Source organism: Antennarius striatus, chromosome 5, assembly GCF_040054535.1.
Source record: "Antennarius striatus isolate MH-2024 chromosome 5, ASM4005453v1, whole genome shotgun sequence".
NCBI lineage: Eukaryota > Metazoa > Chordata > Actinopteri > Lophiiformes > Antennariidae > Antennarius > Antennarius striatus.
The window spans coordinates 9061732-9079273 of NC_090780.1; the positions used below are offsets into that span (position 1 = coordinate 9061732).

A 17542-nucleotide genomic window follows, 5' to 3' on the forward strand; every position below is an offset into this window, starting at 1 on the left:
GTATATGGATTAATATTAATATTAGTATTGGTTAAAAACAAGATCGCTGAAAAATAGCCAGCAGTCATGCTGCACTATGTCACCAGGGGCACCCTCAGACAATATTCAGGCCGTACTACGCCCCCTAACAACGGTAGTCAAGGGGCGTCGCCGAAGTGCCGACTCCTGGTGTTTGACGGCAGAGCAGCCTGTTGAGAAGAACACCGGTGACCGGCTACGACAATGTAGCAAAACATTGGGAATTTTCAACAATTTTATTAATAAAGTTTGACCGACTGACTGATCTCAGTATTTCCCAACTACTGTGGCACCGGAAATAACCCACTTTAAAGTTAATTGGTCTAGAAAATGCTATTGTCGAGTGTCAGTACTGGATTCTAGTGACGGCCAATTCTTAGTTTGCGGAAACACACGGAGAAACTGGCATAAAGGCGAATGAAAGACCCTCAAAGCTGAACTTCCAGCCTTTTCTGAAATATCAAGGGACAACGGTACCTGGTGTGCTGCACTGATTTTGCAAATGTAGTTGATAGCTCTGGGCGGGCGGCTGACGGGTGCATTTAGGTTTGTGTATTCTGTCTGCAGTGACGTGCTGTGAGATTCACGCCGCTGAGACACCGACGTCAAAGTCAGTTCTAGGAGTAAAACAGCGTCACATTTGCCAGTAAATTAGCAGCCTGACATTAAAAACTAGTTAAAAATTGTTTAGACAGGAAATAGCTGCACTTCACCTCCCGACTGGACTACTGATCGATCGAAACAATATTCAATAAACAAAGACGAACGTCGCTGCTTCAAAGTTCAGATCAGAAAATAATCCTTCCTGTTCAAACTGAGTGGACTCGTAATGAACCAGTTTTTAATGTCAGGTTTTTTAAGATGCGTGTTGACTTCTTTCTAAGATGGCAAAGTGATCAAGGGATCAGGTTTCCTTGATGAGGCTCAGAATGGCTTATTGACATAACAATAGGGCCAATCACAGCTGACTAAAGGTACTCAGTCATGAATGCTCTAGCTAGTGGACGGATAGCGCAACTACAGCCACTAGGTTTTTAAATCTATTTTAATTTTTTATTATATGCGCCTTATAATCCGGTGCGCTTTATATATGAAATAAATTATAAAGTAAACAATTCATTAAAGGTGTGCCTTATAATCCAGTGCGCCTTAAAGTGCAGAAAATACTGTAATATGAATATTAATCCATATATAAGCCGCACCGGATTATAAGGCGCACTACAGGTTTGTGAGAAAATTTGAGGCTTTTAGGTGCGCCTTATAGTGCAGAAAATTTGTTACATAGGATATGCTGTACATCAAGACCAAAAATCAGTAATGTCGTTTTATTTGCTTAGAAATTATTATGTAAAATTAGAACCAAAAACATGCTCAGATAAGACGATTCAGAAAGGAAGACTGACGTATGAGCTGGACATTTTACTGCACAGGTTTATTTTGCCAGCAGTGACTCTTTGGTTGTTTTCTTCTTCCTTGTCTGTCACCTGCTGCAGAATGCTGAGGGGTATAATATGAGCATCCCCATGCCTGGCCACCCAGTAAATTTTTCTCAGGCCACTCTGTCCCAGGCCCAGAGGGACGTCGAGCAGCTGGAGAAGCTCATTTCAGAACACGACGCGGTTTTCTTACTAATGGATACCAGAGAGAGCCGCTGGCTTCCTACAGTGATAGCTGCCAGCAAGAGGAAGGTAAGAAGCACTGCTGTTTCTAAAATGAAGTGTTATCGTCCTTTCATCTGGCTGTCCATCTATCATTACCTTCTCAGTCTATTTTAACCAAACCTTATACACGCATATACCATGTACTGAAAATTTCACACAGGTAGAGAATCTTGAACCCGAGAAGAGGACATCCTCAAAGTTTTGTATTTTGAGTTTGTCATGTCGTGATGTATTTCATGTATTGACTTTGACATTGTCCTGCTCAGACCTTTTACTACAGATATTTTTATACTGTCATTAAAATGAAGTTTGCCATTAGAACGATAGCTTGACAAGAAGCTGGCAGCAAATTAAAGAAATGGCATTTATAGTATTAATAGCACTTGAAGACTTGTTTTTCTTGTTCAGCTGTTCGGCCAAAGTAAACAGCCAAAGTAAAACTACAGTAAGAATAGTTTTTCGTTTTTTTGTTTGTACAATTTATACTGCATTGCAATTGATCCCCCACCCCCCAAAAAAACAAACATAAAAAAACAAAAACAAATTCATGACCCTAAATGGATTTCTTTTTCAGGAAAATTACATTGCTCAGTTGTTAATTCTGTTTTTATTTTTATTTTTTTTAACAGATTGAATTCTGTTTCTCTCTTTAACAACATCTCATAACTGAACCCTATTTTAGGAGCTTGTAGGGCCGGCAGTGTTATCACTGATGCAGCACCATTTTTCAATGTTTGTATCATTCCAGTTGTTCTCAGTTTTTTGTGGACTGCCTAGCAGGTTGTTTGTCCCTTCCCGCTGTGGGGTGTTTATGACTTCACCACAAATTGGCTTTACAATTTATTACCTTTTCTTTCACAGGTCCAAATGCTTTCAGCTTTTTAAAGAGCCTATTAATGTTTAATGTAATTTCCCTTTGAAATCATTCAACCCAATGCTTTTCAGTTAATGTGATTTTGTTGTAATGTTCTGCTGTTTCTAATAGCCCTTTTATTACCAAGATTTTCCATAATCATTGCTTTTCACTTTTTAGCTTGTGGTGAATGCCGCTCTGGGATTTGACACATTTGTTGTGATGCGCCATGGTCTGAAGAAACCTTCCACCAGTCAAAGTGTCTCTGCAGAACTGGACTTTTCTTCTTCAGGTTCTACTGCCTCCTCATCCTCACCGACACCAGCTGGCTCCACCACCTCGGTCCCAGGAGCCTCTCTCTTCTCCAACATCCCGGGGCACAAGCTGGGCTGCTACTTTTGCAATGATGTTGTGGCACCAGGAGATGTGAGGAAACTAACATTTGCCGGCTCACTAACCTAACGTAGTGCACCAACAAAAAACATTTATGCAAGAATAGAAACAAAATAAATGTGATCCTTTTAAAATGGTTTTGACTATCAAACTTTTAACACTGAAACTATTCCTATTTATTAATAGTCAACGAGGGATCGCACCCTGGATCAGCAGTGCACAGTTAGTAGACCAGGACTGGCTATGATAGCTGGAGCCCTGGCTGTTGAGATGATGGTGTCCATTCTGCAGCACAGTGAAGGGTAAGCAGACTTACAAATGCTATATATCTCTTTTATATTCTTACTTCTTCTCCAAGTTTATTCTTTCCATCCCTTAATGCCTTTTAAGGTCCGTATGCCAGACCTTTAAGGTCTGTTGAACAAAATAAAAACTAAAACAAAAATAGCTGCTGAACAACGTAATTTTCCTGAAAAATAAATCAAACCGTCCCCATTTGAAGTTCCAGCTTAAAGAAAACCAAGAACAATGTTAAAAAGTTGTAAATGCCTGATGTACAACCATTTAGGGTCAGTTAGGGTTTTTTGGAGGGTATTTTAATGCAGTATAAATTGTAAAAATAAGATAAAAAATTCTTATTGTAGTTTGCTTTGGCTGTTCCAAACAATTTTAAAAAACAAACAAACATATCTTTAAGTGCGATTAATACTATACGTAAATGCTATTTCTTTAATGAGAATGAAAGGATTACAACATAAAAAACACTTTCTCTAAGACCTTAGCCATAAATGGAAGTTTAGAGATTGGTCTAAAGTTTGATCAAACCAATGAGTCAAAGTTTCTCTGTTTAATAAGTGTTTTTACCACTGCATGTGTAAAAGGGGTTGCAACATATCCTACACTATGGCTGGGAATTTGTGGGATTAAGAATAGTCATACCCACAGAACTAGAAGCATCCTTCAAGAGAAAAGGAATGGTGTCAGGCAGACAGCTTGCAGGTTTCAGTTGCCTCAAACAGGTCAAGGGCAAAAGTAGGGAGCAATGAATTCAAGGCTAGAAGAAGGAGCGGTGAGATTAGCTGGCCTGAAGCCCAAGATTTTATCTTTGAAATACACTAATCCATGTTCTGTGTGTAATCACGTGCATAAGAAGTGTGTGTGTTTGTTTTGATGAAAATTACATAAGTGGTCCTTTACTTGGCCTGATAACACAACTTCACAGTGTGAGACATTATAATCTGTTAAAGAACTCCTCTTGTATCCTGGATAAAAAGCTTAGAAAGGACAGATGGGGAGAGTTGTCCTGTAAGTGCTAAACCTCCTATCATTACACAACTTCTGTCCTTTCCAGCAAGATCTCCCTCTCTTGCATGTGTCATCTCTGCACTTCTTTTTCAGTTCATGATCATGTTTATTCTTTCTTTTGGTTTAGTTTAGTTTAGTTTAGTTTAGTTTAGTTTAGTTTAGTTTAGTTCATCTGAGAGAGAACAATACAATTTCATAACACACATGATTACACATGGTAAAAAAGCCAGAATTAGCCAGAAGGCTAGTTTTCATCTGTAGTCCCCTGGTCATGATGTATAAAAAGCAGTAAAAGCAATAAAATATATCTATAATAAGATACATATTCAAACACAATTAAAAGAGAATATCGCACATATCGTAACTTAACTTGATCACAACATCAAAACATCGCAACAGGTTTGTCTTTTAGTGTTGCCAACTATAGGTGTTGATAGGCCACATTTTCAAGTTTTTTGTGAAGACCTTGTGTGTTGTAAGAAGTTTAATCTTCTCAGGTAATGAGTTCCACTCTCTAGTGCTCCTTCACTGACCAGGCCGACTTACTGAAAGTGCTCCTGCGCAGAGGAATGAAACGGTCACCTCTGACAGAGCCTCAGGTGACACGCTCAGAGCTGTTTATTTGGCTGATGAACTCTGTCGGAAGATCTGGAGCCATGCAGTACTTTATAAATCAAATTCAAATCTGCAAATGTGTGAAGATTGTCCCAGTCTAAAAGGCTGATAGTGCCTAGGTTTTTTATTCATAACTTTAATTGCTTGGTTGTACTAAACTTCCAATGGTTTTTTTGCACTCTATACAATAGTTGAAGTGACTGAAAATCTTTGAATACAAGTGCATTTTTGTAGCTTCAGTTGACATTTCATTTCGAATTCCATGGAAATTTAGAGATTTAACTTGATTTTTTTACACAATTTGTCAATATGGGCTTTAAAGGAGAGCTGTGAATCTATTATTAACGCAAGATATTTATATTGGCTGAAAATTTGTATTTTTTCTCCATTAGCACTTATGTCAGGGTCAGGTGATACTCTATTGTTTTGGTGAAATACATGTCTACAGTTTTAGAAAGGTTTAGCTGTAGACAGCACTACTGCAACCAAGTTGTAACACAGGACATTGTTGTGATGAGTTTAGCAGTAACAGTGTCTTTGGAGCGACCATGAACAAAGAAAACCGTGTTGTCTGTGTTGTTTACATCTCTGTATCCATTTAAGTTCTTAACGCTATTGTTCACATGCATATTCATGGACTTTTAAAATTGTCAAATAAGGATTAAATTTGCAGTGATGTGTCTGATACTTTTTACCTTTCAGAACCACTTTGAGCTCAGTTTGACAGTGATTTTTCTATTTTTGTTATCCAGAGGGAGTCAGATCTTTTAAACCTGGGTCGATCTACTGTTAAGCAGGAGCTCTTACATCCCTGGGAAAAGCAAAATAAATTCATTGTCATATTTTATTAAGATTCTGTACAATGAAAGAAAATGACTTGGCATGCATTAGGGTTTGTTTTGTTTGGATTATTCCTTTCCAGTCCTGACCAAATGTAGGATCTTATTTTTTATTAATTGAAATTTATTGAACATTCAAAAGGTCCATGACAGGAAAATGGCTGACTCAGTCAAGTATATAATTTCCTCGTTTTCTTTCCCCATCATCAGGGGTTATGCAGTTGCAAGCAGCAGTGATGACAGGATGAACGAACCTCCCACCTCCTTGGGTCTAGTGCCACATCAGGTCAGACACACATATTCAAACAGATACGTTCTTTGTACTGAGATTGCTGTTTGCACATGAACTTCCCTTTCATGTTGTAGTATACGCCTGATAGCCATCACTCCGTATCCTTGGTGAAAATTCTGCGCAGCCCTCTGTCTGTTCTATTGTTGGGGTTGCTATGGAAATAGAAACAGTTTTGTCAGGACAGGGCACTTGGAGAGAGAACAAGAAAAGTAAAAAAGTTTTTGATCTATGGTGTTATGCGTATGTTTGTTTTTCTCTATTATGTATTCTAATGAATTTTGCTTTGTCCTTTGGAATTTGGATACTCCGAAGTATCCACATTCAGTAAGTAGATGGGAATAACCAGATGGGAAATGTCGCAATTCTGTTTGAAAAGTTTTTTTTTTTTTTATTAGATCAATGGGCAAAGCAGTAAAACTCATGAGATTCCATCAGAATCTCATGAGTAATCTTGTGGATCATTAGATTTAAAAAAATCTGAAACATACTTCACATGTGAGATTAGCACTTTCTCTGAATTTCTATGGTCATTTATAAAAACAGGCTGAACGCTTGGTATTATAGAAGGACATTAAGGAGCATAATGAAGTCCTACTGAACTCGGAGGTAACCAGATGGAAGGATAGATGATCTGCATCCAAGCTGTGCTTACTTTTACTGCCACATACTGAAATGTGTCACCATGTCCATTTGCATCACATCAACATTCATTATCATGAGAATCTGAATATTTGCCATTTGCTTCACACGTCCGCTGCTCAAAGCATTTGAGCCAAATGATCCAGAGAAAAACAGCATGAAAATGTTATTTTTTTCTGTGTAGAGTGAGTGAGTGAGTGTGAGTGTGTGTGCGTGCGTGCGTGTGTGACCGTGACTACACACAGGATGAATAATAGGCATGTGTGCATCCACTTTTTGCATATATTATATCTTGAGTGACCTTCTCATTTAATAGTTTCTCGCAAATACAGTAACCCAGGGTTGAGTGTCCTCAAGATTCGGTCAGTTCTTTTCTTTGGTGCCACAGTGACAACCTGTGGAAGTGTGATTAAACTGCATCATGTTTTATCTTAAGCACTTTCAACTTTTGCAAACGCCATCCCTAAATTTCACAAAGTAATGTTTCCCCCAACCTTCTCGAAAATCCGTACACAGGTTGTGTATCTGGGTCTAAATTTTTGAATCCGACCAGATCTGAATTCATTAGACTGAGGATGGAAATGAATGGCGATGTGTTGGCTTTGTCTGATTCTTAGACAAATGCTCTGTGTTTGTCCTTAGGTGAAATTTGAAAACAAATTAAATAATTTACATTAAGGGTCATCAATCTTTGTTTGATAAAAATGAAATAAAATTGGTAAATTTGTCTTGTCCTTAATACAAGACAAGACAGACCAAAACAGTTTTTATTTAGTTTGTTTCTCCCAAAATGTTTTATTTTTCTTCCGTTTTCCCTTGTGCAGTTTTCTGAGAAGATTCATCCTACTCTGTTTCTTTTCAGCCAGTATAGTAATATTGTCTAAAACAAGGAAAGGGATTTTTTGCTGATTGCAGGAGTTCAGATTACAAAAAAATCACCCTCCAAAATCCAATGTAGCCGCAAGAGGGCACAAGCCAGTGTCTTATTGTGCCGGTCCAAAGCCCTAATAAATACAGAGGGTTGTGTCAGTAAAGGCATCCGACGTAAAACTTTTGCCAAATCAAACATTCGAATGACATTCATACCGGATTGGTTGAGGCCCAGGTAACAACGACCACCATCGGTGCTGTTCACCTACAGGGTGCCGCTGGAAATTTAACTACTGTTGATCGAAGAAGGAGAGGAGGAAAGTGTGTTTGTAGGAAGAGAGAGAAGAGGAACGCCAAGTGTATAGGACTTGGAACTATGACAGGAAAAGGTAGAGAGTTGGTTGACATGATGCAGAGGAGGAAGGTAGACATACTGTGTATCAAGGAGACCAGGTGGAAAGATAGCAAGCCTAGAAGTTTAGGAGGAGGGTTGAAGTTGTTCTATCATGGTGTAGATAGGAAGAAAAATGGAGTAGGAGTTATCTTGAAGGAGGAGTTTGTTAGGAGTGTCCTGGGGGTAAAAAGAGTGTCAGAGTGATGAGTCTGAAGCTAGAAATCGAAAGTGTGATGTTCAATGTTGTTAGTGGGTATGCTCCACAGGTAGGATGTGAGCTGGAAGAGAAGGAGAAATTCTGATTGGACTTTGATGAAGAGATGCAGAGCATACCTAGACGTGAGAGAGTTGTCATTGGTGCAGACTTCAATGGACAAGTTGAGGCAGGAAAAGGTGATGAGGAGGTGATGGGCATGTTTGGCATCCAGGAGAGGAATGCAGAAGGACAGATGGTGGTTGACTTTGCAAAAAGGATGGAAATGGCCATAGTGAATACTTTCAGAAGAGGCAGGAACATAGGGTGACCTATAAAAGTGGAGGTAGGAGTACACAGGTAGACTACATCTTGTGCAGACAGTGTAATCTGAAGGAGATCAGTGACTACAAAATAGTGATAGGTGAGAGTGTAGCAAAACAGCATAGGGTGGTGGTGTGTAGGATGACTGGTGGTGAGGTGGATGAAGAGGGCAAAGGCAGAGCAGAAGGCGAAATGGTGGAAGCTGAAAAAGAAGAGTGTTGCATGACTTTAGGAAGGAGTTAAGACAGGCTCTGGGTGGTCAGGAGGTGCTTCCAGATAACTGGACAACTACAGCTAATGTGATCAGGGAGACAGGTAGGAGAGTACTTGGTGTGTCATCTGGAAGGAAAGTAGATAAGGAGACTTGGTGGTGGAATGAGGAGGTCAGTAGTGTATACAGACAAAGAGGTTAGCTAAAAGGAAGTGGGACACTGAGAGGACTGAGGAGAGTGGACAGGAGTACAGGGAGATGCAGCGTAAGGTGAAGGTAGAGGTAGCAAAGGCCAAACAAGGGTATTATGATGACTTGTATACTAGATTGGACAGTAAGGAGGGAGAAACTGATCTATATAAGATGCCTGAGGAATGGAGGAGAAGTGTGCTGGTGACCATTTTTAAGAATAAGGGAGATGTGCAGAGTTGTGGCAACTACAGAGGAATAAAGCTGATAAGCCATACAATGAAGTTATGGGAAAGAGTAGTGTAAGCTACACTAAGGGCAGAAGTGAACATTTGTGAGCAGCAGTATGGTTTCATGCCAAAAAAGAGTACTGCGGATGCAGTATTTGCTTTGAGGATGTTGATACAGAAGTACAGAGAAGGCCAGACGGAGCTGCATTGTGTTTTTGTAGATCTGGAGAAAGCTCTTATGACAGGGTGCCAGAAGGGAACTGTGGTATTGTATTAGGAAGTCTGGAGTGGCAGAGAAGTATGTTAGAGCGGTGCAGGACATGTATGAGGCTGACAGACAAGGTTAGACAGGAATCTCCATGGACTATGATGTTTGCAGATGACATTGTGATCTGTAGTGAGAGCAGAGGACAGGTGGAGGAGAAGCTAGAGAGGTGGAGGTTTTTCTTGGAAAGGAGTGAAATGAAGGTTAGCCGCAGTAAGACAGAGTACATGTGTGTGAATGAGAAGGACCCAGGTGGAAGAGTAAAGTTACAGGGAGAAGAGATCAAGAAGGTGGAGGATTTTAAGTACTTAGGGTCAACAGTCCAAAGCAAGGGAGAGTGTGGGAAAAAAGGTGAAGAAATGTGTGCAGGCAGTATGGAACAGGTGGAGAAAAGTGTCAGGTATGATGTGTGATCGAAGAATTTCAGCTAAAATGAACAGAAAGGCGTACAAAACTGTGGTGAGACCAGCGATGTTGTTTGGTCTAGAGACAGTGTCACTGAGGAAAAGACAGGAGGCAGAGCTGGAGGTAGCAGAGATGAAGATGCTGAGGTTCTCTTTGGGAGTGACCAGGAAGGATAGGATCAGGAATGATGTTAGAGGTTTTGGAGATAAAGTCAGAGAGACCAGACTGAGATGGTTTGGACATGTCCAGAGGAGAGATAGTGAATATATTGGTAGAAGGATGCTGAGTTTTCAACTGCCAGGCAGGAGGCCTTGAGGAAGACCAAAGAAGAGGCTCATGGATGTAGTGAAAGAGGGCGTGAAGGTAGTTGGTGTGAGAGAAGAGGATGCAAAAGACAGAGTTAGATGGAGGCAATTGATTTGCTGTGGCGACCTCTGAAGGGAAAAGCCAAAAGGAAAAGAAGAAGAAGACCCTCCAAAATCCAAATGAAATATTTTGGTGTTGTTTTTATTTTACAACATAGACACAGAAAGCCAGAACAAACTGGTCACCGAATGTTATATACTAAAGCTCCTATATCATCAACAGTGAACTTTGTGATAAGGGTTCTATTGGGACAGTCATGAAAAGAGCTGGAGGGATGCAGAGGTAACACCAACATACTTCAGGTGTATATTTCTCTGTCCATTGACTCCAGAGAGGAAATTAAAAGACTTCTCTTCCTTTCGGCTTTTCCCATCAGGGATCGCCACAGCGAATAAGTTTCCTCCATCTAAACCTGTCTTCTGCATCCCCTTCTCTCACACCAACTACCTTCATGTCCTCTTTTTTTCAAGGAAATTAAAAGACTAACGTCTCTTTTTAACCCCAAAGAAAGCAAATAAGAAGAAAATCCTTTTGAAGTCAAATTGCTGTCGTTGGGGTTTTTATAATTATTTAGATGGTGAAATAAATCCTGGATCCACCCGCTTTCCAGATCTACTCCAACATTCATTGCTCCCTTCGGTGGGATAATGTCCGTTTCTCCACCTAGTTCCATGATAATCCATCCTGAAGTGACAAGACAGTAAAATGTACTCACTCAGCAGACCCATTACATTTATGTGGAGCTGGACTAGAGACTGATCTTCACACTCAGTGTATTCTTTGTATGTGCAGGTTTATTCAGACCTTTCAGTCTGCTGAGGTCCATCTCACTTCCCCACACTCACCCATTTATCTGACTCAATTTTCTTCTCATATTCATGTTACTGCAAGATGTTTTTTGCTCCCTCTGTCTTTTTTATTCCTACCTTTGAAAATCTGTCAGCAAACCATTTTCACTGAAATGATCAGCAAATACAAGGAATAAAAGACTCAAAGAAAATTCATACAGACTGCAGTTTTATTTAAATATTTTGTTAATTAAAGACTGTACTTATTAATTACACAGTGTGAAATATTAATCTTAAACAATATCCTTGTGCCATTACAGTCTCGGGTAGTGTGAATTTAGCCACACGAGGAGTCATTCAAAATGGGTTGCATAAAGATGTCATGATGAACTCATATACCCCAGACAAGAACTGAAAGCCTGTCTTTTCCATCGCTGTTCCCTTCTTGTGCATTATGCAGTAATTTGTCACAAATGTTGAACATATTGTTGGTAAGACCACTAGATAATAGTGAGAAAGTACTTTCATGTTCTGGTGTATGCACATGATCAGAGGATGACTGGAGTTTTTATCTAAAAAAACGGGAGGGCGTAATTGAAACGAATTTTTGGGGTGATACAATTTTGTTGGTCTGTGGATGGCCAGGGGTCTCTAGACATTATTCAGGCTAATTTGTCTCAATTAAAGTACCCATTAGTCGTAAATTAGGAAGATGATCTTCAGCAGTAATAACATCATTTCACTGTAGCTTGTCTTTAGCCTCTCTGTCACCAGAGGGAGCTCTCATCACAGCATCGTTTTAAATTGTAGAAAACTGAAAATCCAACTGCTTCCACATATTCAAGCCCTGGATTTAATGTTTACTGTTAAATTCCCGCTGAATCCCTTCTCTTCCAAAGCCATAAGATGGCAGGGGTCTTTCCTCGTCCCAATAACGGAAAGCCTTGTTTTCAGAAATCACTATATTTATTAAACTACTAACTTTATTTTCATGATTTATCAAACATTTTCATCAACTTGCGTCTCTTTGTCGAGAGACGTAGTGTAGTTTTAAACTGTACCTTTGCCTTGTGTTTCACATTTTTTGATGTCTTGATTCCATTTCAACAGATCCGAGGTTTCCTTTCGAGGTTTGACAACGTCCTCCCTGCCAGCCTGGCGTTTGACAAATGCACAGCCTGCTCGCCCGTTGTAAGTCACACTTAATAGTTCATACTGTGTCATCTCTAATCCAATTGTCTAATGAAGCAATGTTTAGACAACATGCTCCATTGTGTCAGAAAGATTGAAACAGTGATAGATTTTGATTTACTTATCAGATTCTGTCAGAAGGTGATTATGTTGTTCTGAAACACAGTTTGCAGCTTTAGCAGAAATGGGGGGATTCCCATACCTCCCATGTCTACATTGTTAAGTCAGTGGATCCATGTTGAAACTTTTTTTTAGAAGAAGAGTGAGGCCTCACACACTCACCCTGAAAACCATATGGTAACAATCAGGCAGCAGTTGCTTATTGATGTCAGGGACTGTCGTATGACTGGAATCAGCTCCCACCACTGCTTTGTACGCAAGTGTGTGTTTGTGTGTGTGTGTGTGTGTGTGTGTGTGTGTGTGTGTGTGTGTGTGTGTGTGTGTGTGTGTGTGTGTGTGTGTGTGTGTGTGTGTGTGTGTGTGTGTGAGAGAGAGAGAGAGAGAGAGCGCGAGAGACAAAGAGAGAGAGATTGGCCATAAAAGGGACCACATATCTCAACTCAGTCAAATGACGTGGGAGAAATTTTGCTTTTGTGTGACTGTTGAACAGCCAGTCAGGCAATCTTTGCCACAGGTGGCCCCGTAGTTAGCAGCATCCAGCAATGCAAATGATTACATTAATGTAATCAATTGGAAAGTAAGTGCAGGGCCGGATACAGAGTGTTGGGAGAGGAGGGCTGGCTTGCTCTTTGTCTTTGTGACTATAAAGACGTCATAAAGCCCCAGATCTCTCACTTTCATGTGAAGACAGACCAAAACACAAACGGAGGGAGAAACCAAGAGGCTGTGGGGAGGGGGTGTTCTGACCACCAAAAAAATATGAAGTTCCTCCCCATCTCTAAGGTGTCATGTTTCTGCCTGTGTGACTGATGAGATTACTCGGTCTGTATGGAGGGTTCATGAGGTTCGACCGAGGCCGAGTGAAACCTGTGTAGTCAGGAACAATGAACAACGTGGGTTTAGGAAAGATGATCCACCGCTGAGGCAAGGATAAATGTTAAATAGTGAAATTGGTCAAAATGTTTTAATTTGGTACATCCCACCCACACACATTTTCGCTTGTTGTTTTGCATTTACATATCTGGCTTTCCCTTGTTTTGTTTTGTTTTTTTTCCCACAAGCCAACTAATATTTCACTACTCTTGCTTCCTGTTCTGTCTTATTTTTTCTCCCTCCCTGTTCTCCCTCCCCCATATCTCATCCGTTTGTATGTTCCTCTATCCATCTATCAATGCATTCACTGTAATTTGTGTGTCTGTCTTTGTCTTGTGTGTGTTTGTGTCTGTGTGTATTCCTGCCGCAGTCAGCTGTGTGCTGCCAGCTCACTATGGAAACAAAACAATTCAGCCCCTGTCTGGGCTGGAGCAGTTCCTGTAGAGTTGGTCTTTTTTCATTTTGTGTGTGTGTGTGTGTGCGTGCGTGCGCACGTGCTTGCGTACATGTGTGTCTGTATTTCTGTGTGTTTTTCTGTGCATGAGTTTCCTAACTTCTTTCTGAGGCTATCACAGCTTACGTGGCTTTATCTTTCACTATTCCAAACACTTCTTGCTATTACAATTGTTGTAGCACTTGAAAATATGCTATGATTATAAATAATAAAGGCATTTTTTGATTCTTGTTGTCTTGTGTTTCGACCAAACTCTGAATTACTTACTAACACAACTTAAACGTTTCCTCCTTAAAAGGATTTCCTTCCCTTTGAACCATCGATAACTGGGGCTATTTAAAACAAATAGCTTTAGACAGACTTTGAAGGTGTTAAAGGCGGCAGGTTTTATCCATGAAAAAGTCCTTGCCAAGCATTAACAAATTTACAAATCCCACTTTAGAAGTGCTGTGACCCCCCCACTCTGTCTCTGATTGGCTCGGAATAATTATACTACCCCTATTATACTACCCCTACCCCTAGCAAGAAGTATGGAATCACCAGTCTTGGATGAGACAAAAAGCATGAAAAAATAACGTTTTTTCAAAAGTTTAACTCCTTGGCATTCAGAAACACTAAGTGAAATGAAGAAAAAACATTGTGGGCGTCAGTAAATGTTACTTTTATCGACCAAGTGCAGGGAAATAAATATGGAATCACTCCATTCTGAGGAAGAAAATATGGAATTATGAAAAACAGACAAAGATATAAGAAATCAAAACACATCACTAGTATTTAGTTGCACCACCTCTGGCTTTTTTGACAGCTTGCAGTCTGTGAGGCATGGACTTGATGAGTGACAAACAGTATTATTCCTCAATGTGGTTCCAATTCTATTTGATTGCAGTTGCCAGATCATCCTTGCAGGTCGGAGCCTTGCTATGGACCATTTTATTCATTTGGGTTAAGATCTGGGCTATTTGCAGGCCAAGACATTGACTGGATGTGCCTTTCTCCAAGGAATGCTTTCACAGTTTTTGCTCTGTGGCGTGATGCATTGTCACCTTGGAAAATGATTTCATCATCCCCAAACATTTTTTCAATTGAAGGAATAAGAAAGCTGTCCAAAATGTCGATGTAAACTTGTGCATTTATTGAAGATTTAACCACAGCCATCTCCCCAGTGCCTTTGCCTGACATGCAGCCCCATATCATCAAGGACTGTGGGAATTCTGATGTTTTCTTTAGGCAGTCCTCTTTGTAAATCTCACTGGAACAGCACCAAACAAAAGTTCCTTGTCATCACCTTGTCCAATGCAGATTCGTGACTCATCACTGAAGATAACCTTCATCCAGTCATCCACAGTCCATGATTGCCTCTCCTTAGCCCATTGTAGTCTTGTTCTTTTCTGTTTAAGCATCAATGATGGTTTCCTTTTAGCTTTCCTGTATGAACATCCCATTTCCTTTAGGCGATTTTGCATAGTTCTGTTACTTACATTGACTCCAGCTTCCTCCCATTTCATCTTCATTTGTCTTGTTGTGCATTTTGTGTTTTCAAGACATATGGCCTTTAGTTGTTTGTCTTGACGCTTAGATGTCTTCCTTGGTCTACCTGTATGCTTCACTTTAACAACCTTACCATGCTGTTTGTACTTGGTCCAGATCTTTGATACAGCTGATTGTGAACAGCCCACATCTTTGGCAACCATACATGTAGAGTTATCTTCTTCAAGAAGTTGGATAGTCTTGTCTTTCGTCTCAAGAGACATCTCTCTTGTTGGAGCCATGATTCTTGCCAATCCAGTTGGTCCAACAGCCCTCCAAGTTGTGATAACTGCACTGTTTTTGACTGCTGACTAACAAGCAGCTCTAATCTGAGGCACTTGCCCAATTAAGGAAAGGAAATTGACTGGGTGTGTCCTTATTTTCTACTCAAAATGGAATGATTCCAAATTTTTTTCCTCAGAATTAAGTAATTCCATATTTATTTCCCTGTACTTGCTCTATAAAAGTAACATTTACTGACCACGTCAATGTTTTTTATTCATGTCTTTTAGTGTTTCTGAATCCAAGGAGTTGCACTTTTGAAAAACTTCATTATTTTTTCATGCTTTTTAACTGAGTTTGTTCTACATAATAAAATGTCTGAGTGAGTGCTCGTCCAAGACTGGTGATTCCATACTTTTTGCTAGAGGTTGTACAACTCCTCACTTCAAGAAACAGAAGCATTTGCTTTTCTGATGCGTTTGGCAATTTCAATTAAAACATAACATGCTCATTTAAGTCCAATTTAAATGAACACCCTTTCCACTAGCAATTGTCAGGTATTAATGATAATACAAAAGTGTTCCTTGGATAGAATGAGCCGAGAGATGTTTAAGAAGTGGGTAAACCACTCTCTCACTCCTCCAAGGCTGTTCAGTGTAATTTGAGAGAAAGAGGTTAGCTTAGAATAAGTGGGACACTGAGAGAACTGAGGAGAGTAGACAGGAGTACAGGGAGATGCAGCTTAAGGTGAAGGTAGAGGTAGCAAAGGCCAAACAAGAAACCTATGATGACCTGTATGCTAGGTTGGACGGTAAAGAGGGAGAGACTGATCTCTACAGGTTGGCAAGACAGAGAGACAGAGATGGGAAGGACGTGCAGCAGGTTAGGGTGATTAAGGATAGGGACGGAAGTCTATTGACAGGTGCCAGTAGTGTGATGGGAAGACAGAAAGAGTACTTTGAAGAGTTGATGAATGTGGAAAATGAGAGAGAACAAAAAGTAGAAGAGGTGACTGTTGTGGACCAGGATGTAGCAAAGATTAGTCAGGATGAAGTGAGGAGGGCATTGAAGAGGATGAAGAGTGGAAAGGCAGTCGGTCCTGATGATATACCTGTAGAGGCTTGGAGTAGAGTAGCAGTAGAGTTTCTGACTGGGTTGTTCAGCAGGATCTTGGATAGTGAGAAGATGAGGAATGGAGGAGAAGTGTGCTTGTGCCCATTTTTAAGAACAAGGGAGATGTGCAGAATTGTGGCAACTACATAGGAATAAAGCTGATGAGCCATACAATGAAGTTCTGGGAAAGAGTAGTTGAAGCTAGACTAAGGGCAGAAGTGAACATTTGTGAGCAGCAGTATGGTTTCATGCCAAAAAAGAGTACTACAGATGCAGTATTTGCTTTGAGGATGTTTATAGAGAAGTACAGAGAAAGCCAAATGGAGTTGCATTGTGTTTTTGTAGATCTGGAGAAAGCTTATGACAGGGTACCCAGAGAGGAACTGTGGTATTGTATTACGAAGTCTGGAGTGGCAGACAAGTGCAGGACATGTATTGGGACTGTAAGACAGTGGTGAGGTGTGCTGTAGGTGTGACAGAGGACTTCAAGATAGAGGTGAAACTGCATCAGGGATCAGCTCTGAACCCCTTCTTGTTTGCTATGGTGATGGACAGGCTGACAGACGAGGTTAGACAGTAATCTCCATGGACTATGATGTTTGCAAATGCAAAGTGTGTGAATGAGAGGGACCCAAGTGGAAGAGTGAGGTTACAGGGAGAAGAGATCAAGAAGGTGGAGGATTTTAAGTACTTAGGGTCAACAGTCCAGAGCAATGGAGAGTCTGGAAAAGAGGTGAAGAAGCGTGTACAGGCAGGATGGAATGGGTGGAGGAAAGTGTCAGGTGTGATGTGTGATAGAAGAGTTTCAGATAAAATGAAAGGAAAGGTGTACAAAACTATGGTGAGACCAGCGATGTTGTTTGGTCTAGAGACAGTGTCACTGAGGAAAAGACAGGAGACAGAGCTGGAGGTAGCAGAGATGAAGATGCTGAGGTTGTCTTTGGGAGTGACCAGGAAGGATAGGATCAGGAATGAGTACATCAGAGGGACAGCACATGTTAGAGGTTTTGGAGATAAAGTCAGAGAGGCCAGACTGAGATGGTTTGGACATGTCCAGAGGAGACATAGTGAATATATTGGTAGAAGGATGCTGAGTTTTGAACTGCCAAGCAGGAGGACATGTCCAGAGGAGAGATAGTGAATATATTGGTAGAAGGATGCTGAGTTTTGAACTGCCAAACAGGAGGCCTAG

The 17542-nt window shown here is 40.4% G+C and overlaps 1 protein-coding gene across 4 annotated transcripts in view; it reads left to right on the forward strand.

Annotated features, from left to right (window-relative positions):
* The window catches only part of atg7 (ATG7 autophagy related 7 homolog (S. cerevisiae)), an 85623-nt gene that overhangs the window by 38505 nt on the left and 29576 nt on the right, over window positions 1-17542 (forward strand). For all 4 annotated transcript variants that reach the window (XM_068316317.1, XM_068316318.1, XM_068316319.1 and 1 more), the window contains 5 exons: window positions 1512-1706; window positions 2713-2958; window positions 3112-3227; window positions 5895-5970; window positions 11961-12041. In XM_068316317.1, the coding sequence (XP_068172418.1) occupies window positions 1512-1706; window positions 2713-2958; window positions 3112-3227; window positions 5895-5970; window positions 11961-12041 (714 nt within the window). The remainder of the gene's footprint in view (window positions 1-1511; window positions 1707-2712; window positions 2959-3111; window positions 3228-5894; window positions 5971-11960; window positions 12042-17542) is intronic.